General features: G+C 38.4%; 1 protein-coding gene across 1 annotated transcript in view; it reads left to right on the top strand.

Moving 5' to 3' along the window:
- Positions 1–24,053, top strand: part of SNTG2 (syntrophin gamma 2) — a 1,542,102-nt gene that overhangs the window by 972,677 nt on the left and 545,372 nt on the right. Inside the window, exon 12 of the mRNA XM_069605189.1 lies at positions 18,603–18,719. Coding sequence (XP_069461290.1) covers positions 18,603–18,719 — 117 coding nt within the window. The remainder of the gene's footprint in view (positions 1–18,602; positions 18,720–24,053) is intronic.

Below are 24,053 nucleotides of genomic sequence, written 5' to 3'. Positions count from 1 at the left end.
TGGGAGCAGGTTGGGTCTCAGGTATCTTGGTTGGAGGGGCTGGGGATAAGCAAGGTATATGCTTCCCCCTCCTCTTAGATCTAACCTTACCTACTTTAGGAGTTTTTCTCCTAACATTAGGATTTGGGTTGGAGTCTTCTGTAGAAGGTCCAACAGTCTTAAGGTTTTTGGCCTTAGACTTTTCTTTTCTGGTTTTCCACCAGCACTGAGAATTACCAGTTCTCTTATGCATAGGGAGGGGTCTAGTTGGTCTATCCACCTCTTCCTCAGAAGCAGGGAGAGTGAGAGACTTTAAAACTGGAGGAACAATGATGGAGCTTGGTTTGGGCTCCCATTTCCCTAACATACTAGCCTGAAATTTGCCTGGGTTAGAGGTCAATTTACTAACACCAGGGCTTGTAGTGGGGTTCTCGGTAGAGGTTCCCACAGGCCCAGAGTGGTCCCTTAAGGTGGCCTCTCCAGCCGATTTGGTTTGGTTCTGCTTCGCCATACTGCAAGGCCTAGGGGTACTGGATACTACTCCCAGAGTTATTAGATCATTCCCCATAAGGCTCTCCCAGGCACCTCACTCTGAATACTGACAGGGATCCTTACTGTGATTTTATTATACTGAATGAGAGCTGGTAGAATAGGAACCATTTGAACAGGGCCTCCAGCAAGTTTGGTGGGGCCTTTGGGTGCCTTAGCAACATCCTCAGGCCTGAAAAATCTTTTGTCCACAACTGTTCTGCTGGCCCCAGTGTCTCTCATGGCAGGGGTGTCCTGGCCATTGACAAGAACACTGTCCACATAATACTCCTTAGAGTTTTCAGGAATGGATTCATGCACATCACTATGTTGTTTCTTACCCGAAACTTTGGACTTTAAGGATACAGTTACCTGGAGACCCAAGGGTGCTCAGCAAATAGTTCAAAGTGAGCACTAGCCACTTGTACTTCTTCCTCTGGGGAGAAGGCTAAGGAGGCAGTGCTAATCCCTGCAGGTTTACCCTTACACCTGGGATCTTCCTTTGATATGGTCAGTTGACCCACAGACATAGCATTTACCAAATGCTCTCTGGAATGGGGGCTTCTGCTGACCTCCCTCTGGATGAGCACCAGAGGATTCACTAGCCCTATTTGGTTTCCCCTGTGACTTACTCTGGTTATGTTTGGGGAGCTCTTCTGGATGGGAGGTATTGGAAATCTCCTTGTTATCTTTCTTTGGCTGGTTTCCCTCATCCTTCTTCTGAGTTGCCCCAGAATCCTTGTGACTAGCCGTGTTGGAAACCCACAAGTCTGCAGCCTTAGCTAACTTCTTAAGATCTGTCTCCTTTGAATCAGCCAAGTGCTATCTAAGCTCAGGAGGGCAGGCATCATAAATAGACTCCAACATAACAAGATTCCTCAAACCTTCATAAGTGTTCACTTTGTAACCCTATCTAAGTTTTTCAAACATTCACACACCCAGGTAGCCCAAGGGGTACCATCATGCTTTTTGAGGGTCCTAAACCTCTTAAGGTACTGGGAAGGGGTCTTCCCAAATCTAGCTATATCTAGCTAGCTTCACCCACTAATAATCCTGCTTATCCTCCTCCCCCAACTCCATTACAGCATCACTTGCAATAGAGAAAAGTCAAGGAATCAACTGATTCCCTGTGATACCCTGAATCCCATGATTATACTCAAACATTGCTAACCAATCCAAAACATCAATTTTAGTCTAATACAAACCAATCATCTCCTTTGGCATGCAAGGTCCCTTAGGGCTGGAAGACCTAGTAGATTCTGTGAGAGAAGCATTTTCCAAAGACAATTTTTTTCATCTCTAAAGCATAAGCCATCTCCATTTCCCTGAGCCATAACTCTTGGTGTTTCATGGCAGTTTGTGCCTCAATATGTTTCACTTCCAATTCAAGTCTCATTTTCTCAAGGGCAATACATTCAGGAGTGAGTGTAGGACCTGATGGGGTCCCTGTGGACAGCGGTTGTGGTTTCTGGGCAGGTAGAGAAGTGGTACAATCTCCTAACAAGGATTCCTCTACTTCTTCTAAACCAACACTCTCAGAATCAGAAACATCAGTATCCACATTTGCTGGAGGGGTGTGCCCTTCTGACCCACTCTCCAGACTTTGCTTTCACAATAACTTAGCAACCAGTTCAGATTTCTTTCCTTTACCAGAGAGTTTCTGTTCTCTACACATGGTTCTCAAAACCTCAGCAGTGTAGTTTAAGAGGTTCTCCTCACTGTAGTTTTCCATATTTGACATGATTTTTCAGTTATTAGACTATAGTGGTGTTTAGCCTTGTGGTTAGTTGACCCAAGTTAATAGCATCACTCTAAGTGTAATCACTATACTTAAAAATCCCACCACAGCTGCTACCAGTGTTAGGCATAATCCTATGCAGTGCCCTTAGGGACCACTGCACAGAGTTAAGACTATAATTCGTAATACAAGTTCACCTTTGGTACAAGCCTGTACTACACAGAAAGAGTGGTAGCAGTGACCGAGCAGCCAGACTTATCTCAAGAGCAAATGAGCAGTAGTAGAGATTACACAAAGGAATACAATTACTGTGACTCAAGCAAACACTGACTCAAGGTTTCTGGTTAAAAAATATAAGTACATTTATTTTTAAATCATCTGTTCACAAAACACTTCACTTCTAGTAAAATAAAACCACACTTCAAATGCACTACACACAACCAATTCCCCTTGTGCAGAACAATTCAAGGTAAGTACTTTAGGATTTGACAGACCGGTGTTATGAAACAAAGACGTTACCGGGAGTACATATGCATCACTTTTTGACAGTAATGACAATTTGGTCTTACTAAAGATAAGCGTACCCGCGGGAAGAAATGTAACCATAGTCAAACACACTTAGCACATAAATAAACACAACAGAGTTGGGGATAAAAATCATAGGCAATACTTTTGTCAAGGCAGAGAGAATCAGAGGGCACTTTCTAACAAGAAGATAAAAGTCAATAGGCCTGCACCAGTGTCAAGTGGAACAGGGTACCTGTTGCCGAGGATTACACGGTTGGAACAGTTCACGATTCAAGATTGCCAGGAGTACTTAGATATTGTCAGAAGAGGAGGCAAAAGTTATAAGAGGGAAGGAAGAAAAGGACAAGCCTTTGGTGAGGAAGAAGGGTTCACCCCAATTCCTCTAAATCGGACACACTACCATATTCGTTGAAGAACGCTGGTGCCACGGCAGTTTTTTCCTGGTAGTTTCCTGCAGACTCACGGTTCCTGGAGCTTCAGTCGTGGAGAAAAGAAGGAGGACGTCTGGAGTGATCTGCACTACCAAGGGATGAGGCCAGCAGCAGTGATGGTGAATAAAAGGTGCACTCCTTTAAAACAGGAGAGGCTCTTCAGATGGCTATCCGGACCACTACAGCAGTGTGCAGAGATTTTGAGCACGAAGAGGATCGTCTGGCTGTGGAAGATGAGCTGGTTGATCCCACCAGGCTCAAGGGAAGGAGACTCTGGACCAGATCTTCTCTTGTCATTGAAGGGTAGATAGCTCAGGACTGCAGTAGGGCTTCACCGAGACTCGGTGGTGCAGCAGCTGTCTTCTTCTCCACTTCTCTTCGGTTCCTTGCAGTTCCAGTGGCGACTCTGACTTCCAGCCCAAGAGTCCTGCCTTTTATGTGAAAATCCCCCATTCACACAGCCTGGCTGTCAAATCACTCAGCAGGCGGGTTGTCGGGCCCGGACAACCACCTCAGCCAATCAATACAAAGCGTGACTTGGGTCTCCAAGGAGACCCTGTGAAGGGGTTGACTACACCCCGCCCTCACATTCAGCGACCTAGACACCCAGGCGCCAAAGGAGGGCTTCTTCTTAGAAGTACGCCACAATACTGTGAATAAAGAAGGCAAACCTGGTTTGCTACGCAAAGTAAAACACAAGAAGGACTTTAACAAAAAGAAATGGTGACTAAACCCAACCGGAGCAGAAATAAAAAGTATTTGGGCAAGCGGGTTTAAGTTTGAGGCTAATACAATAGCCCGTAACAGAAGCACATTTATATAGTATAATCGCGGTAGAAAAGTTAGGGTAGGTACCACTGCCACCAGCCAAGTCTAAATGTAAAAAGAGCAAAACAAAGCTCAGAGAGACACAGACAAAAAGGGGTAGGAATTAACCATTTCCAATTCTCCATGAAAGATGGGGTGTACTGGGTCTGTAGTTTAAAGTGACTACATAAAGTTAATGGCAACTTTACAGGTTTATGGGGGACAGTAGTCAGCCCCAGAAAAATTGAGTCAGTGGGAAGTCTGAAAGACAACCCTGTGTTATTGCACTGAAGGTGCTGTGTAACACACAAATACTGGGGCTCATGGAGTGGTGTGGCTCCAGAGCCCAAGATCACACAAAAAGTAGAAATACACAAGGCAAAACACATGTAAGAGTGGGAAACAGGCTCACACTCTTACCAGCTAGAAAAAATATACCCCTGAAATCCAGCAAAGCTGCTGAGGGACTCATTAGGTGAGGGAAATTAGGCATAAATGAGAATTCTCCCTAACAGCTGCCTAAACTGGAGAATTCTTATGGAACTGGCCCTCTAAAGACTGGTGGAGAGTCAGGTGACATATCTTGTGACTAACCCATCAATGAAAGAAGAATGTCTGTTGTTGTAGTAATTAAAAAAAAATTGAATAGGAAGCCTCTGTGTCATGCCTTAACATTATTCCAAACCTCTTTCATGTGCATGTTAAATACAGTATCTTATATTTACAGATAAAGATTTTTTTTATATGGTTTTCTTCCAGTTTATGGGTAACTATTGATGATTGAATTGGTCAGCATTTTATGTCTGATATATCTTTTCGTATTTTTCTCATATTGTTCTCGTATTCTTCTTGCCACTAGACAGTTGGTCTCGTATGTAAACTTTGAAACCTTGATATTTTTTGCTGTGTTTGGTAGTTTCAGTTTGACATTTCAGTATTTTGCCTGGCACATGTTCATATTTTCATTAGAGAATACAAAAGATAGCTTCCTTCATTACACATACAGTTTGAATTGATGGAGAACCATCATAAGCAACTTTGTATGCACATGAGACCCAAAGTTCATTTGCATATGAAATCGATCAATTTACAAAAACGTCATAATTTACATATATATATATATTACATGGCCACGGTAGTGGCCATGTAGTTATGGTTAAGTTGGTGTTTCCATAGGAAGAGCACTTTTTGGGCGACTTATAACTTCGCTCTCCCTGGACGAATCCTCACCAAACTGTGCAAAAAAGTTTGGTGAGGATTCGTCCAGGGGGGGGGGCAAAGTTATAGGGGGGGTCCCAAAACTTTTTTTTTTCCCATAGACTGAATAGGAAAAATGTTTTGCCCGCGTCTACAGCCCAAACCGCTAGACGGATTTTCACCAAATTTGGACCAGGAGCAGCGGCTTAGTCCCAAAAGCGTGCTTATGCAAATTTGGTGAAAATCCATCCAGTAGTTTTTTTTTAAAATGACCAAAAAGTAGGTAAAAAGTGATATCTGTGTTCGGTCCACGGACACATTTCCCTGTTCGCTCCGCGGACAGTGTCCTGATTGGCCAATCGGCTTGCGTGATGTCCGCGGACATGCGACATGTTCGCTGATTGGACGGCGTGGAGCGTGAAGCGCGTCAGATTTTCAGTAGCGCCTGCCAACTTGGATTTGCGGACATCCGCGGACAGCGCGGTGAAACTTTGTTCAAAATTGTGTGCTACACACCAACAGTTTGTTGGTGTGTAGGAGTGTTTGGGGAGGGTGGGAGTGTATGAGATAGGATGAAAATTGTGTTTTCTTATGTGTTAGACTTTTTTTGTGTTCGATTTGTCTGCAGACATCACAGGTGTTCTGAAATGTTCTAAATAAACTGAATGGGGGGTGTTCTGTGGACTCAATATGTGTCTGTTTTGTTCGCAAGCAAGCTGAAACTGTTCTAAGACCACTCGCGGTGTCCTGAAATGTTTGCAAATAAACAAAATGGGCGTGTCCTGAGGACGCTGTCCATATTGTTCTCTGTCAAGTTGAATGTGTTCTAAGAAAACTCGCGGTGTCCTGAAACGTTCGCAAATAAACAAGATGGTGGTGTTCTGAAGACGCTTCTAAGAACACTCGCTGTGTCCCGAAATGTTTGCAAATAAACAAAAGGGGGGTGTCATGAGGACGCTGTCCGTATTGTTCTCTGTCAAATTGAATGTGTTCTAAGAACACTCGCGGTGTCCTGAAATGTTCGCAAATAAACAAGATGGTGGTGTTCTGAAGACGCTTCTAAGAACACTCGCGGTGTCCTGAAATGTTCGTAAATAAACAAAATGGGGGTGTCCTGAGGACGCTGTCTGTATTGTTCTCTCTCAAGTTGAATGTGTTCTAAGAACACTTGCGGTGTAATGAAATGTTCACAAATAAACAAGATGGTGGTGTTCTGAAGACGCTTCTAAGAACACTCGCGGTGTCCTGAAATGTTCGCAAATAAACAAAATGGGGGTGTTCTGAAGACGTTTCTAAGAACACTCGCGGTGTCTGGGGAATGTTCGTAGGGGGTGTCCTGAGGACGCTGTCCGTATTGTTCTCTGTCAAGTTGAATGTGTTCTAAGAACACTCGCGGTGTCCTGAAATGTTCGCAAATACACAAAATGGGGGTGTTCTGAAGACGTTGTCGAACACTCGCTGTGTCCTGAAATGTTTGCAAATATGAATGGGGGTTGTGGCTGGCAAGTTGAATGTGTTCTAAGAACACTCGTGGTGTCCTGAAATGTTTGCTAATAAACAAGATGGTGGTGTTCTGAAGACACTTCTAAGAACACTCGCGGTGTCCTGAAATGTTCGCAAATAAACAAAATGGGGGTGTTCTGAAGACGTTTCTAAGAACACTTGCGGTGTCCTGGAATGTTCGTAGGGGGTGTCTTGAAGGCGTAGTCCGTACTGTTCGCTGGCAAGTTGAATGTGTTCTAAGAACACTCGCGGTGTCCTGAAATGTTCGCAAATAAACGAAATGGGGGTGTTCTGAGGACACTGTCCGTATTGTTCGTTGTCAAGTTGAAAGTGTTCTAAGAACTATCGCGTTGTTCTGAAATGTTCATAGGGGGTGTCCTGAAAACGCTGTCCGTATTGTTCGCTGGCAAGTTGAAAGTGTTCTAAGAACACTCATAATATCCGCGGACATTAAAAGTCTCCATAGACCATAGTTGAAATGTTTGACTCTATGGATGTGATATGCTGCGGTGGTTGTGGCCAGGGCATAGAGTCTTGGGTGCATGGTGCATTTGGCCATGCACCCAAGACTCTATGCCCTGTCCACAACCACCACAGCATATCACATTCATATTTGCTTATAACTTTGGGTGAAAAACAAATGTATAAGGAACAAAAGTATTAGATACAATGGATGTGATATGCTGCGATGGTTCTCCTTATTATTGTATACTTACTGTTTGGTCTAGTAACCGGAGTACATGTATTTCTTGTTAATTTCTATGATAAAAGAACATAGCATGGTAGTATTAGTATTTTGGAATGACTTATTTTTTTGGACCCTCATATTTAGTAGATTACAAATCAGAGTACTGTGCAATTTGCTCAGTTTCTGTATTTTTTGCTAAAATCATTGGGTCTGTGGGAGAAAAAAAAATCCATGTTGGATTAAAAAAAAAAAACCTTTTTCTGTTATGCTACAGTTTATTTGTTTGTTTTTTTTCAGTGTTCACTTGTTGTTTCAGTTAATGCTTTATACTTTGGCTTGTTGCATTTTTTTGGAGTAGTAACATATTATTTATTTGTTTGGATATTATAAAATTTTGGAGCAGTTAGATACCAATTGGCGTATTCTAACTGTCAATTGTTTTGATATATTTTAGTGGTATTGATTTATCTATTTGGATATTGTTAAATTTTGGGACAGTTAGATACCAATTGGCGTATTCTAACTGCGTATTTTTGGTCTAATGTAGTGGTATTCATTTATCTAATTAGTTGTTGTAGAATCTTTGAGCAGTTAGATAGCTTTTGGAGATTTTTTTTACACAAGTTTACTTAGGGTTTAAATACAGTTTAGTTATCTAATTTTGGTTTTAAGAACATCAAATAAGCGTTTGTAAGATTTGCTGGTAATCTCTGCTTTAGAGTAATGGTACTATCATTACATTCAAACCATCCACATTTCTTTTTTGTATATGCAGTGTAGTGCCCTGAATTGGTTGTGAATCCTGCGTGGTAGATTATACCTATTGTTGTGAAGGTTTTCTTACCAAGTGATATTTGACCATGTGTGAATCCAGTCAGCTTGCAGTTGTTTTTGGTACCATCTGCATTGTAACGTAGAAGCATTAGTATTATGTATTTTCTATGTGTTTGTATTACTAACGTGGAGCGATTATCTGAATTGCAGGTAGAGCATAATCTACCATGGTTTGCATTTTGTACAAGTCGCTGAAATGGAATGGATTCACAATTTGGTATTGATATGTATATGAAGCGTTCATTGGGGTTTTCTTCTTGTGTCACATTGTTGCAGAGAGTGCATGTATGTTTCCACATGTATGAAATCTGAAAGATTTCATTTATAGGTATGTTTTTGTTTTCCAGTACTTGTATTAAGTACATTAGAAATTCTTGTGGATCTTCCTGTGAGTTTATAGTGAATTTCACCATTCCAGCACAGTAGTCCAATTGTTGTCTTATTCCATAAACACTATATGTGTTGTCAGGATTGTTTGCTGCATTTCTGTGAAGTACTAACATTTGCAAACACAATGGGTCTGTACTGTGTAAGTAAATGTTGTCAACAATTGGTGGTAATTGAAATAGAATATTCATTGCTACATTTTCATAGCAACTTACACCAACTATATTTGAGAATTTAAATGGTTCAGGTAGTTCTGTATCTAACTGCTTTTTTTGGAGTTTGTCTTCCTTCTTTAAATAAGTACCTGGTTTACTTTCCCTAATTGATTCTTTTTTGCTTGTGGTACTTGATGAAGTATTAGTTTCTGTAGTTTCTTTTACTCTCTTTGGAGGATTTGCAGTGACATCCTGTTGCATTTCTGTGTGATTTATTTTTCTTTTATAATGTTTTACTTTTTGTGGAACAGAATATGTGTTTAGGTGGGGGGTGTATAGTGAGCAAAGTCTATTGTATTCTAAAATGCAAGGAATATCAGCGTTTATTTTACTTGCATCAAAGTTGATTAGAAATAGACCGTCAAGTGTACGTAAGCGTGATAGTGCTACGTAGCTCATGCCTTCTTTAAAGACTGTGTTACCAATATCTATCATTGCTTTGTCTAGGGTAAGACCTTGTGATTTATGAATCGTGACTGTGTATGCAAGAGTTAGAGAAAATTGTTCTCTGCGTACATACATATCTTTGAAGAGAAGGAATCTAGCTGTTGAGCGTCCTATACTTTTCCTTTCTGAAAGTTTGTCAAAGAGTATATTGACAAACTGAATTTTGTTGTTGCCTGGGTATGTTTGAAAGCCAACAACTGTACCCAGTGCTCCATTAACTAGTCCTTGGTCCACGTCAAGGTTATGTTTAAGCATTACTCTGCAATTTAAGGATAATTTCAATATCTTTTCTAAGCCTGCTGTGTTTGAGATTGATTTTTCTAAACTATTTAGTCTTGTTGTGGCTTGGTCACACATGGGTAGTGTCATACCATGTACATCTAGTTTGTCTGTGGCGCTAATTTCCATGATTTGTTGCATTTCTTTACTTAGCATGATTTCATTGAATTTGAAACAGCTTGCAAGAGTTGGCATTAAGGCTATACAATTGACATTTTTGTGGGCTAATTGTTCCATAACATCTGTAGCACATGCATTATCGCCATAAAGTGCATTAATGTGCCGGGTTTTCAATATTGCTTCTGCTTCTTTAGAAAGTATACCAACTCTGATACTTTTTATGTTTGCATAAGTGAGATCTGCAGATTGCTGCATGTTTTCTGTTAATTCTCTGTATTGGAAATGTTGCCAAAGGTTGACATTTCCAATGCTGCCAACAGTTTTACGGCAGAGTTTGTGTCCTAATGTTTTAAAAATAGGCTCACCTTTTACTGGTGTTAATTGAAGCAGATCTCCAAAAACAGTAATGTGTTTTCCTGCAAAGAGCTCTTCATAGTCTGTTTTGAGTACTTCTTGTAATCTGAGGTGAATCAAAGCTAACATCAGGTTGGAGACCATGCTCACTTCATCTATTAGTAGCATTTTCATTTGTTTCAATACTCTGCGTAGTTCCATTGCAGCTTCTGCAGAAAGTTTGTAATAGTCTAATTTGTTCTGGTGTTCTACTGGTAATAGTAGTAATCGGTGTAATGTAACACCACCTATGTTCTAGGCAGCTAAACCTGTGGGGGCAGTGACAACAGCTGACAGTTTGTTGTATGTCAATTGTTGAAGGAACTTACTAATGATTTTGATTAGGAATGTTTTGCCAGAACCAGCTTCACCACTGACGTACAGTAATATAGGTTTATAATTATGGCAGGAACATTCTTTATTTTCATGTTTTACACCATGTGCAATTTGTTTTGTTACTTCTTGAAAAATGCTACGTTGCTCATTGTTTAGTTTTGATTGTAGTATAGTTAAGTCTTCTTTATCTTCATACTGACACATGGTGTTTTCTACTTCTATCATAGCTAATTCTGCTTCATTTATTATTAGTGGTTCTCCCAGTGGTTCTTGGCTTCCTGTTACAGAAGGTTGACTACTGTCAGGAGTGTCCTTATCTAGTTGGGCTTGGAGTTCTTGTTCGTGTTGCTGTTCATTGTGCAACATTGTTTTGTACTGTGTAAAGTTTACATCAGTTATAGTGCTTTCATTTGCTTTGAAAGCATCCTCATATGAGTCATAGTTATCTAGTATTTGTTCTTCTTTTCTCCATGGTTTGAAGAGTTGTAGCAGGGACATGTAATATACTTCTTTATGTTGAGGAGTCTTTAATGACAATTTGATATGATTAATTAAATTTGGTTTAGTGAGTTTAACTAAGCTGCATTCACAGTTTGTCACTCTATATTTACCTTTTTTTTCATCAGGTTTCATATTATTTTTGTATGTGTAGTTTTGGGCTATGTGGTATAGACACATGTTTTCCAAAGTATTACTTCTGTTTGGGTAGTATGTGTCCAATAAATTGTTTTTTAAAATGTCTTGGCTGTTGGGATCACGTTTGGCTATTGTTTCTATATCTTCATATGATTTTAGAACTCTTTTTCTAGATTTAGCTGGACCAAGACTTAGCCATACTATATTTTCAGATTTACCATACAATGCAGTGCCAGTTAAACGATCAGCTGCTTCATATGATCCACATTCTCTATGGGTGAGCATTTTTATGCCCAAGCTGTATCATTTCTGAGACACTGTTTTATCTGAAGACAGGTCATTCCAGAGGTCTTGGAGCTATGTCTTTTCTGCTCTAGTTAAGTATGCTGTGAGATATCGTGCAACTGCAGTAGAATTGTCTGCAAAGTACTGCACATCTATGTTTGCATTCCATAAGTGGGCAATGATTGCATTATAATCATTGATATATTTTTCCTCCTTCTTCTTTTCTTTTTATGTAATATGTATTTTAGGTGACTTACCGTTAACACTATGTCTTCCTGAAGACATGAGGTTGTTCACTTGACCTGTATTTGTAACTGGTCTAGGGAAACCAAATTGGCATTTGTTGTAGTATTTCCCTTTGTTTTTGTATTTGTGACGACACTATTTTCCACATTTTGTGTCTTTGAAATTGTACAATTTGTGCATGAAGATCACTATTTGTGGCTTCTGATGGAATTTCACAAGTGACATATTTTTCAATAAACTGTAAAACAGTGGCATCACTGTCTTGACCAAATTTAGGAGCATCTTTAATCCATAAAAGCATGTGGATATGTGGTGCTCCTCTGGCTAGGTATTCTTTTCTCCAAAAGAAGTCTTGCACTTCTCCAAGGGGAGGAACAGTTTTATTACAAATAAAATGTAGCATAGCAATGAAGTGATGGTGAAAATATCTTGAAACATTAACAGGATCCAAAGAACAAAATTCTCCAGGTGTTAGTATATCTATGTTTGTTTTGTTTTTATTTGACATGCGTAGGAAATCATGTAAATCTTCCCATGCATATTCTGCACAACTTAATGTAACAAACCAAGTAGGTGGGCCAAGGTTTCTGATCATACAACGTACATCTCCATGACGTCGAAACCCGTACTCTTTAGTACCACGCATATTTGCTAATAGATTTGTAATATTTGATTTTAAAACCTCATCCTTTTGTTGCACTTTTTCTAATAATTGTGTAGCTGTCATATTTTGAAAGTGTGATACTGATTTTAATATGTGTGCAACTCCATAACATAAAGTTTCTAGTTCACTTTCAAAGAGTAGGTGGAATATGTATTCCACATTTTGTCTAAATCTGGGATCTTCAGAATACATCCGTAATGAGCGGTATTCTGAAGCTGATATTTGAATAGGTCTATCATCATACCTTCCTCCTTTGCCAGTAGGAAAGAGTAGAGGAAAAGCACGTGCTTCTATACTTTTTTCCCATATGCTGATTGGCGATCCTTTTGTTTGACGCATTTGGTACGTTTCCAGTACATCTTCTATGGTGTCATTAGAGTGCAAATGATGAATTGTATAATGGTCTAAAGTATTTGATATTGTAGCAGGATCTAGTAGCTCAAATTGACCAGCTTGTTGTGTTTCTTGAATTATTTCAGTTGTATCTTTCAAGTTTTCTTCAATATTAATTTCTTTGTAATATTCATTATTCTCTTTAAGATATTGGAAGGCTTGTCTAAGTTCATGTAAATCTACCAGCTGTTGCCATATTTTTTTGTCTTTTGTAGGTACTCCATTTACTAAGATAATTAAAGATTGCTGCATTGGACGTCGCACTCCTGGAGTATGCACATTTTCTTTTAGATCTAATGGTAAATAAACTACTTTTCCACGAATGCCTTTTCCCAATTCAAAGGGAGGTAATTTTGCTGTTTGTGGTCTCTCATATAAATTAAGTTGTTGTAGGGGTTTTGGTACTGGGTATAATTCCAAATTATTTGTTATAACACGTGAAGGAGTTTGATTGTTGTCAAGTTTTGTAGTACAGTAACTGCAAAGTATTAAGGGTCAGTTATTTCGTATTTGTTTTCTGCTACAAGGTAGAGAGCTAATTCAAACCAATTACAATCTTCATTGTCTTCTATTTTGTATGATAGGTCTACAGTTTTTGTGTTACTTTTATAAAAAGTTCTACAGCAACATACACATACATGGTTCGGTACTTCAGCTGATGTACTTTTAAATTTTAGTATTTCTTTTTTGTATGTGTTTAGGAAAAGGTTGCCATGTGTAGAATTGTTGCTTAATTGGTTTAAAGCTATTTCATTCTGTAAATCGCTTTCACTTCCAAAATATTTTTTCTGGATATAGTCAATTTCTTCAAGTAGGTGTTTTGCTGTACCACGTAGAAGGATGTTATTTAAATTTGCTAGTGCTAAAGCAGGACTTTTAGCATAGTACAGTTTATAGACTAGATTTCTTATAGTTGAATGATGTGTTGATATCCTTTTGATATCATGGAAAGTGCTTTTACAAGTAGGTCCTGTAATGCAGGCCAATGAATGTCCTTGTAGTCCTGTTTACTTGCGCACTGGACAGGTATCCATATTTTGCAGTAATTTAATTTTGATTTTGTCTTTGCTTTTTACATATTTATTGAGGAATTGGTGTAAAGATTTGAAACATTGTTTGGGAATGTTACACATTGACGTGCATGGCCATTTGTACACTAGACGTTTTGATTCAGTTGAATGGAGGGGTAATTCTAAGTTTTCAGGGCATATTTTTGTAAGGAGTACTTCCTGTTCCATTATGGTATTATTCACTTTTTCATAACCTCGACCACTGCTATGTATGGCAATTGTATTTGTTTGCTTTTGTTTGTACGCTTCTTCATTAAAATATGGTTCTGTGCTCGTAGTGTGATTCCATTCACCTCCGCAAATACTTAAGAAGTTCTTTCTGTTGACATTTCGCTTATTGAGAAGTCTTTTTTGTAATTTAGTTATTAGTTTTGTTAGTGGTTTCATTTTGTTTAACAGTAAAATAAATAACTTTCTTTTGAGAAGAATTGCGCTGTCCATCAACAATTCTAAGATTAATTTCCTATGATAGGTTTTAAGCATTGAACCTGATTTCTCTCCTGTTTTTATAAGATTTTGAAGGACTTTGTGACGGTACATTTTGGATAAAATACTTTTCTTGGTATGCTTACATTGCACTATATTAACATTTAAAGAAGTAGTTTTATCTGTAGTGATAGCTGATTTTCTGTTAATTGTTTTTTGGTTTGTTTTACATTTTGATAGAGGAGGAAAAGTTTTTGTACTTGAAACTTCTTGTGTTTCACTAAATGACTGTATTAGCTGTTTTGTTTCAACTTTTTTTATAAATTCTGCTAGAGATGGATGCTTATGTTGGACACTTTTATTTTCATTTGCTCTACTTCTGCGTTGCTTTCTACGGATTTGACTTTTGGTAGGCATTCTTTAGGGTCTGTTGAAAAAAATAAAGAAGGTATGGGTTGGGGTGTTCTGCAATGTCTGTGTGCTGTGTGCATGAGTGTTTGAGTAAGATGATAAAGATGTATGTAATGGTGTGTGATTGTGCATTGGGTACTACAGCTAGTAGGGATAGGTATTCTTGAATGTATGTGTTCCTAAACTGGGGTTCAGATGACAAAAAAAAGTAAGCTAGTGGTGTGGAAAAGTACAAATAGTAAATCTAATGTATACAATTAAAAGAGTTGTTTGTTCTGTAATATGAAAATTGTAGCGGTTCAGTTGGGTAATTTGTGTGTCCAAAAATAGGAATTTGTGGGCCATTCTGGCTGTAAATCGCTGTTTAAGACATGGAGATTTTTGGACAAAATGGTACACAATCTCTATTTTTAGGCACAGAAATAGCGTGTATTAACTTTACAGTATGTTTGAGTAATAATACAAATATGATGGTGATATTCTACTTATTTTTTTTCATAAATTAACAGGTAACTTCTTAGTTCTTCTTTGTTCTTCGAATTCGGCTGCTTCTTTTCAGGAGACTGGTCTTCACTGCAATTGTAAAAGATTCAAATTAGTAATTTTGTTTGTATATAGCGCTGTTTTTAATTTAGATATTGATTTTTTTTATTGAAATCCTCAGCGCCTTCTTCAAAACCATTAAACTTATTTATTTACATAAGATACATTGCATCAGTTCAGTACATATGATATGTTCTTAATGAACAAATTGTATTGAATGACTAACTGTAGCAAAAAAAATATCTTTACTATGGGCCTCATCACGACTTGGACGGTAACGGTAACGCTATTAGCGCGGGTGGTATTAGCCCTACCGCCGAACTCCCCGGCGCTAGTAGCGCCGGATCACGAGTTTGGCGGTAATGTAAGTCCCCATTCCCCACTGAGCCCATTTGGGAATGCCCCATTCCCCATTGGGCTCAATGGGGTATCTTCGCACCAGCGGATTTGCCACCGGCGGTAATAGCGCACATTTTCGAATTTTCGGCGGATTTCCCCCAGCTCTTCAGGACACGTCCAATTTCGTTTATGTATGAACATTTCAGGACACCAATTGTGTTCTTAGAACAGTTTCAACTTGCTAGCGAACAGTACAGACAGGTATAGTGTTCTTTAAGACACCTCCATTTTCGTTTAATTACAAACAATTCAGGACACCGCGTGTGTTCTTAGAACAGTTTGAACTTGCTAGCGAACACTACGAACAGGTATAGTGTTCTTCAGGACACCTCCATTTTCGTTTACATACGAACATTTCAGGACACCAATAGTGCTCTTAGAACAGTTTAAACTTGGTAGCAAACACTACGGACAGATATTGTGTTCTTTAGGACACTTGAATTTTATTTTTTACGAACATTTCAGGACACCGCGTGTGTTCTTAGAACAGTTTGAACTTGATAGCGAACAGTACGAACAGGTATAGTGTTCTTCAGGACACCTCCATTTTCGTTTATTTACGAACATTTCAGAACACCTGCACTGTCCGCGGACACCAACATTGTTTTAAAAAAAAACAAAAAAACTATTTATAACACATTATAACAATTAAACTTTATTTAACATATATTAATAGTTTATGACAGAGAAGGTGAGGCAGAAACAGAAACGAAAACAGGAGAATTAGGGGTTTCAACATGATTCTTATTAGGTGAAGAAGGGATGTAAGTCTCATCAAAACGTTTTGGGTTATGGAGAGGGTTTGGGGATAATTGACTGGGATATGGTGAGGAGGGACAAGTACATGTGGGGCAATGGTACGAGGTTTTTAGTTTAAAATGATCTTCCACGAAAGTTTCCAATTTATTAAAATGAGTCAACAATAAATCCATTTTTTCTTCTATACTGTGACAAGTGTTATCCATAACAGGTTTTTCTGAAGTATTTTCTATTTTGGTATGCTCTGTACAAAAACAAATATATATATGTTAAATGTATACAAAATAATAATAATTAAACGCCTTATATTATAAATTGTTTACCATTAGTTTCACTATCTTGTGACATTTCTTCATGTGGGAAATGCTCCTCTAGCCATTCCAGAATACTAGACATTTCTATGAGAAAAAAAAAATATATGTTTTTTTATCTAATACAGAAAGTTTATAAATATATGAATACAATTAAGTACACTTACTATTTCAGGTAAGATATGTCCTATGTACTCAGTGGGTCTGCTCTTGTTCTCAGTTCTGTCGTGTTTGTGAGGTAATTATGTTGGAAGCCAATTTATCTTCTTGTGGTATATTCCATTTTAGAGCATAGTGCATTTAAATGAATGGTTAGTGTGTTGTATATATGGGTTGCATTTCTTATGTATTAGTACATATAATGTGTTTGTGTGCTCCTTTTTGAATTTGTTAAATGTTCCTATGTTATGATATAACAATCAAACATGCCCCCCTAGAGTTGTTAGGTAGTGGTACTGTTCTTCGAACATGTCCGCGAACATTAAATGAGTTTGCGGACATCAAGTACAGTAGAAGAGATTCAGTCAGTTCCATATGACATGTATATAAAGTCAAAGTCATTATTGTTAAGTTGCACTACTAAAAACCTATGAAATTTAGTGAAAAAACTTTGTTAAATGGACGTTATGGTTAAGTTGCACTACTAAAAACCTAAGAAATTCAGTGAAAAAACTTTGTTAAAGGGACGTTATGGTTAAGTTGCGCTGCTACAAACCTATGAAATTCAGTGAAAAAACTTTGTTAAAGGGACGGTATGGTTATGTTGCGCTGCTAAAAACCAATGAAATTCAGTGAAAAAACTTTGTTAAAGGGATGTCATGGTTAAGTTGCGCTGCTAAAAACCTTTCAAATTCAGTGAAAAAACTTTGTTAAAGGGAGGTTATGGTTAAGTTAATTCAGTGATGTCATCAATGACATTTGTGATGTCATCTTTGATGCCCTGGGTGTTAGGCTTAGCAGTGCACGGTGGTGGCACAAGTTATGGTTGCTTAGCTTACCATAACTGGCGAATTTCAAGGGTTTTTCGGTTTTACTTGGAACCATAACATCCTTTTAACAAAGTTTTTTTCACTGAATTTGAAAGGTTTTTAGCAGCGCAACTTAACCATAACGTCCCTTCAACAAAGTTTTTTTCACTGAATATATATATATATAACTTATCCAGAAAAGAACAGGTTCTGTTTGGCACAGCTACATCTAATGGAAATGTAGAGATAGAGATGTAGAGATCTATAGAATGTGTCATAGGTGATGGCGGAGATAAAGCAATATGTTGGGAGCTGTATATACTGTTGAAGAGGAAAAAGCAGATATAAAGGTGATAGAGGGTGATTTGGTGAGGCATAGAGAATTCATCAGTGTACTTAGGTGCTCCCAGAGAAACACCTATGTGAGATTGCATGCAGCTGTACCGCAAGGGCGCATTAAAAACACACTTTCTTTACTTTGCTACGACTGGATTTATGCTCTTCTAGAACTTTTTGGGGGAAAGTGCTTAACTCTATGTACCAAATTAATCTATTCTTCAGCCCTTATAGTGTGTCTACCTAGTAACTCTGCGGTACCAGGACTTACCTGGCTCACTCTGTGTAGTGTTGAGAAAGGTCTTGCAGTTGGAACATGATCTAGATTTTGGGGTAGCTAGTGCAGCTGGTGTCAGCTAAGGGCACGGACAGGTCAGACAAGAGAGTATGATTACATTGCGTAGTGGTGAAAGATAAGTGAAGTGAGGGGGGGTGTCTGAGCACTTCCCACCTGGGCTAGGCTTCACCTTGGCCTCACCATCTCCTGGATTAGATTATGCGTTTAGTCCATGTGGAGAAGGCTCTTTAAATAATTTGAAAACATGATGTCCTCTGAAGCAATGATGTTGAGTTCATTATACAAGTGAAACAATCTGGAATGGGTTTGTACTTTGCATTTAACAGGTGCACACAGATAGAAATGAGAAACAATGTTGCAAGTGTTTGTCTGAATTAATGAGAAGTGTTTTACAATTTGCAGCTCTGAATTTGAATCTAAATTGTTTCCTTGTTTTTACCGTTGTAGGTTATACATATGGGGTGGGTGCGTGAGCAGATACGAGGGCAAGAATCTTCTCGACAATACAAATATACGTTTCTGGCACTAAAGGGTTCATCGCTCTACATTTTCAGCGCACCTCCGGTAAGAAGCATTCATTATCAACAAAAGCTAGATTGCTACACTGTGTATTGATGCTGTAGCATCTGTTGATGCAAATGTATTTTTGTATTTTCCTTGGGATTCACGAAGCAATGGTGCACAGGTGTTGCTTCCAAAGAAAAGGAATATTAATACTGGTTAGGTGGCATGGGTCAGTACACTGACACCCATAAAATCATCATTGCATGTACCAACAGTTCTCTTTTGCTCATAAATATTAGTGTGGTAGCATTGCTAGTATTCCACCCCCCCCCTTCTCTCTCTCTCTCGCGCGCTCTCTCTCTTGTGTGCTGTCTCTTACTTACACACACACACACACACACACAAACAAATAAACATTGCCCAATGAAGCTTCTGATCTTTGACAATGGTTTGCATTTATTTCTTTTTTTTTTCATTCAGGGCATGTCATAGCACTTACAACGTGGTGGCATTCAAATAAGGATAGGAAGAGTAATAGAAAGTGAAAATAGAAACAAAATCTACCAAACAGCATTGCTTCTGAGAAGCGGGTGGATGTGGTGCCACGAGCTTATGGCATTTCAAGAAATGGTTTCTCATTTACTTTTTTTAAAATACACAACTGGGTATTTTTTGGCAAGGATAATAATTGTCCATAATACAGTCTCCAGATTTAAAAACAAACAAACACACAAACAAATAACCAAACAAAAAAACAAACAGACATCAGATTCCGAGGTCTGCTCTTTCAATCATTGAGAAAACGTGTTGGGAAATATTTTCTGAGAAATCCATTCTGACATGAATGTTAACCATTCGTAGGTGAATTTACAGTACGGTAAATCCATCATGTAGAGCGTATGAAAGTCGATCCTTCTGCAGATGTGTACCCAGTTAATGTGTGGGTGTTCAAAAATGTCAAATCAAGAAACTGCAGGTTGCTCAGAATTTTATTAGGCTGATTTTTTCATTGCCAGGAAAGGCAACTGCTTCGCAATATCGGAAGAGCCTCCACTGGCTTCCAATGCTTCAAAGAATTTTGTTTGGTCTTTAAGTGTATTCATGGTCTTGCTCCAGAATACCTGACTTCAAAAATGCAAACGTATTGCTTATCCACGGACCAGTGCCTTCTGACAGCTCCGCCTGTCAAAAATTACAACATGGGGAGACAGACGGTTTTCTTCCTTTGGACCTCGGTCCTGGAATTCTGTTCCGCTGCATCTTCGATGGATTGAGTCACTGACTATCCTTAGGAAGCAATGAAAAACCTATCTCTTTATGTAATCTGTGCTTCCAATTTTAAGAGCTTTAAGCGACAGCCTGTGTAGTTTATACAAATTGCCTTTATAACATCAGCGCCTAGATGCAGTTTCTGCTTGGACCGCATGGGGTATGTGCATTACAAATGTAAATCAAATGTAATCAAATAAGATTGGTGTGACTCTGCAGATCATGCTGTCTAAGGGATCCCACAGTAGTTTTTGGTGACATTCCATCACGTGTTCAATAAGTGACCTCGTTATTGATCAGAGGCATCTGGGCCTTTGGGAAACCGGAGGAAGTGCTTCACTTATTTCAACTTTTATAAAAGAGACACTAGCCATGACGTTTAGCATATATTGTTGCCACAAGTATTAAATATCAGAGTGCTGGCTTATATCATGGGTAAATGCATCATCAAAAAGTGTTTCACAATGGCATTGCTTACATACATTGTAGTTTAAAAAGAAAAACTGACATATATTGTGGGTAATGGATTAGGAACTGTGCTTGATAGTGAACATTCTGGCATATATTCTGAATACAGGCATCATGAACGTGGGTTTTACATTGGCAATATGTGCATATATTGTGGGCAAAAGCATCATGAAAATGCATTGGAAAATGCTCCTCTGCACTCTTGGTGACCTATAATTTATTGGATTTTATTTGTGGGTTAACTTTTAGAACTGATTTAAAATTGTATGCCTGTTTACACACTATTTAATAAAACATGTGCTGCAAAATGCAGTATTTCAATCCATTATTTGAGAGCATCTCTCAGGAGGAGAGCCTCTGAAACCATCATGCTTGTTTCAGGTCACCCTGCTACGCGTGCGTGCTTGTGCACATTCTGGTGAAATAATTAGATCTTCCTTTAAAATATGGACCACCTCCCACTGATTTAAATCATAACCTAACCTCTAAACAAGCAACATGAAACCAAAGCTTTGTGTGATCTCTTCCAATTTCCATAATTACATGTTTCTACACAAAACATGAAAGTTAGACAGGATAAACAATTCTTTACGTTCAGGCATGTCAATTTAGTGTGCTCTATTGAACGGTTTCAAATCACATACCATATTCAAATGTATGGGAGACGATGGTCTACACTACAGAAAGTGATATGATAGGATGGTGAAGCGTTTTATATTATGAACAAACTTAATTTTCATAGACGTTTCATACATTTTTGTGCAAAATGTGTCATCTTGTTCAATTTTAAAAAATCAGAAAAAGTTTTCTTTTTAACACCTTTTATAGGACTATCTTAAAACAGTAAGTTGGGATGGAATAACGCAAACACGATCAAAGTTACAAAAATACGTTTGATCATATGTTAAAAAGGCAACATTGAAGGGAAAGAAACAGTAATGGGTTGTATGCATCCAAATGTGGCATTAAGGAATGAAGTGCTGTCATCATCTTAGCTATAAATCTATTGAACAAAGCACGAAACCTTTCTGATTTTTTAAGCATGTTTTCAAAAATTGTTCTGTGAGGGTGTATTAAGTTATGTTTCACTAATCATGGTTCGCCAGCCTGAATGTCAATGCTAGAATAGGCTTCTATCAGTACTTGATGGGAGACCTACCTTCACGAGCAGTACCTGGCTTAGGGAGACCTCAATTTCGGAACTGGGGAATAGAACCAACAAAGCCAGGACTGTGGCAGCCTCTGCCCAGTATTGTGGATCCAAGGCAGACTTGGGCACCAACCCCTGCCTAGTGTCCTCGGGAATCCGACCAATAGGAAATCTACAAAAAAGATTGAATGTTTGAAGTCATCTTGGCAATGATGCATATCATTTACCTAGAGACGTTTATGGAGAAAAGCGCACATTCGTCTGGCAGACCAGAAACCACTCCACTACATATTTGTGCTCACAACAAGATTTGGTTCCTGAACAAATATTACATTAAAGATACCTTGTAAGAGACAAGCTGAACCTTTCATATGCACTGTCTCCTCTAGGTTTCAATCAAGCTTGGCACAGCACAAGAGGGTTGAACTGCTGAGTACTTCCATCTTCTTCAAAAAGCTCTCCACAATGTGTCCACTGCTATAGCTATATAATAAACCACACCCCTCATTTCCTATTGGACAATGAGGACGAGTTTCATCCTGGTAGGGAAATGTGTATTTATGTGTGTTTCTTGTTTGACAAGGAAAGCCTTGTTAGGTATTTTTAGAATGCACATACACGGATACATGGTTTTTATTATTGCTTGCTAAGTACCTAGACATGTTATCTTTTTTTGTTGCAGGCCAACCATAAGCAAAGAAAAAGCCCTGATTGTGTTGGCCTCCTAAAATGAAGATCATTTTAAAAAATAACTGACAATATAAGATTTAAGAGGACTCCTGTGTCATTAGACAAGGACATGCTAGTGGCATAGGAATTCCACGTATGTGTGTGTGAATTGACCAGTAGGTTTACGAATTAAACACCAATTTTGTGTCCTAGAGTGCAATGGACAACTTTTCCCAGCATTAAAGCTGGACCAATGAAAGGTACACATCCAGACTGATCCAAAATAATGGATCAAACAGAATTCATCTTGGTACTGTCATCAAGCATACCTCAGTGCAGAGTATTTGAAAAATACACAGTAACTAAAAGTCAAGTGATGGGAATGATCCATTTGATTTTCGAATTCTTATGTACACCTTCAGTTCCATGACTTTTCGTGAACGCACACTAATTAATAACATTCAATAGCAAACAAAAAGATCAAATAATGCTAAAAGAAAACTTACATACAAGTTATTCTTAAAATATAATCCTAATATGGAAATGTTTGCTAAACGTTTTACATGTTATAAAATCGTATGCACAGTCCCGGACTAAAGTGTGTACACACCATTTGTCTAGCTAGCGAAGACATGGACATATGCTGCTGTGTACAGAACACAAAACCTCTGTATATGATCAGCAGTCACTTACATATTTGCAAAATGGCCCCCGGAATAATATCATTTCAGACTAGTTACATGTTAGTTCCATCTGTGTCCTAATGGTCCTTGCAGCAGATCAAAGGATTCAGACATTTTTAGTTACCTGGGCATTTAAATCACCCAACAAAAATAGAATTGCCTCATTTACTATCCAGATTCCTTCTGCTCTTGGCCTTGGTCATATCCTATTGTTTCTTACGCTTCTTTTACAGTGGGACGATACATGGAAAAAGTAATACATTGTCTACCATGTTTTTATGTGACAACTACATAGGCAAGTGTTGCTCACAGTCTATTCTTTATGTCAATGCTTAACAATAACTTGTCACATCTAGCACGTGCAAATAATCACTTCTCTTGTGGCTATGAGAGTCACTGAAGGTAAGGCTGGTTAAAAGCTTCGGATAACAATATAAGTTGCACCACAAGCTGGACACACTTATATGAGGTAATTCATAAACATGATATTAATCATCTCTGGCGTTTTTTCATAGTCAGTGCTCTGAGACTTGTTCTGATACGATAAATTAAAATGCAAGTAAAACCTGGGAAATATGTTTCCATGATTAATTTGTTGCTAAAAATCCTGATAGTCTGCTTCACGCTCCATACCCATTGAACTTTTGTTTTGAAAGGAGGATCTTATAGCTATTATTATCAGGTTAAAAAAATCCAGAGCTGCTGGTCCTGACGGCGTGTCCAATATGGTTATGTGTGCCAACCCAGAGCTCTGGGCTGATATCCTGCTAACTTTGTTCAATCAAATAGAGTAGTGTGGGCAAATTCCAGATTCATGGAGGCTGTCTCATTTCATCCCTATTTTTTAAACGTAGCAAAAAGGATGACCTTGTAAACTATAGGATCTTTTTTTGTTTTAGTTTAATCATTTGTGTTGAGAATATAAGAAGTAAAAACAGTACAAGTTAATAATAATGCAGAAATTCAAGGGGAAAAACATTAATCTTAGTAAGAACCAGGGCAGTGTGGCAGCATCATCAGCAAATTCATAGTTAAATGAGAGGGGCTACAAGAGTAAATAATGAGGTTCAACCACAATGAAATCTGTAATGAAATTGAAGTGCAAGTGTTAAGACTAACATGGTGGACAAACGACGGGACATACATAATACAAAC

This window comes from Ambystoma mexicanum, chromosome 4p (genome assembly GCF_040938575.1).
Source record: "Ambystoma mexicanum isolate Mex_15411 chromosome 4p, UKY_AmexF1_1, whole genome shotgun sequence".
Taxonomy (NCBI): domain Eukaryota; kingdom Metazoa; phylum Chordata; class Amphibia; order Caudata; family Ambystomatidae; genus Ambystoma; species Ambystoma mexicanum.
Note: the sequence above shows the minus strand (reverse complement) of the source record. Positions and strands in the feature narration are given on the sequence as shown.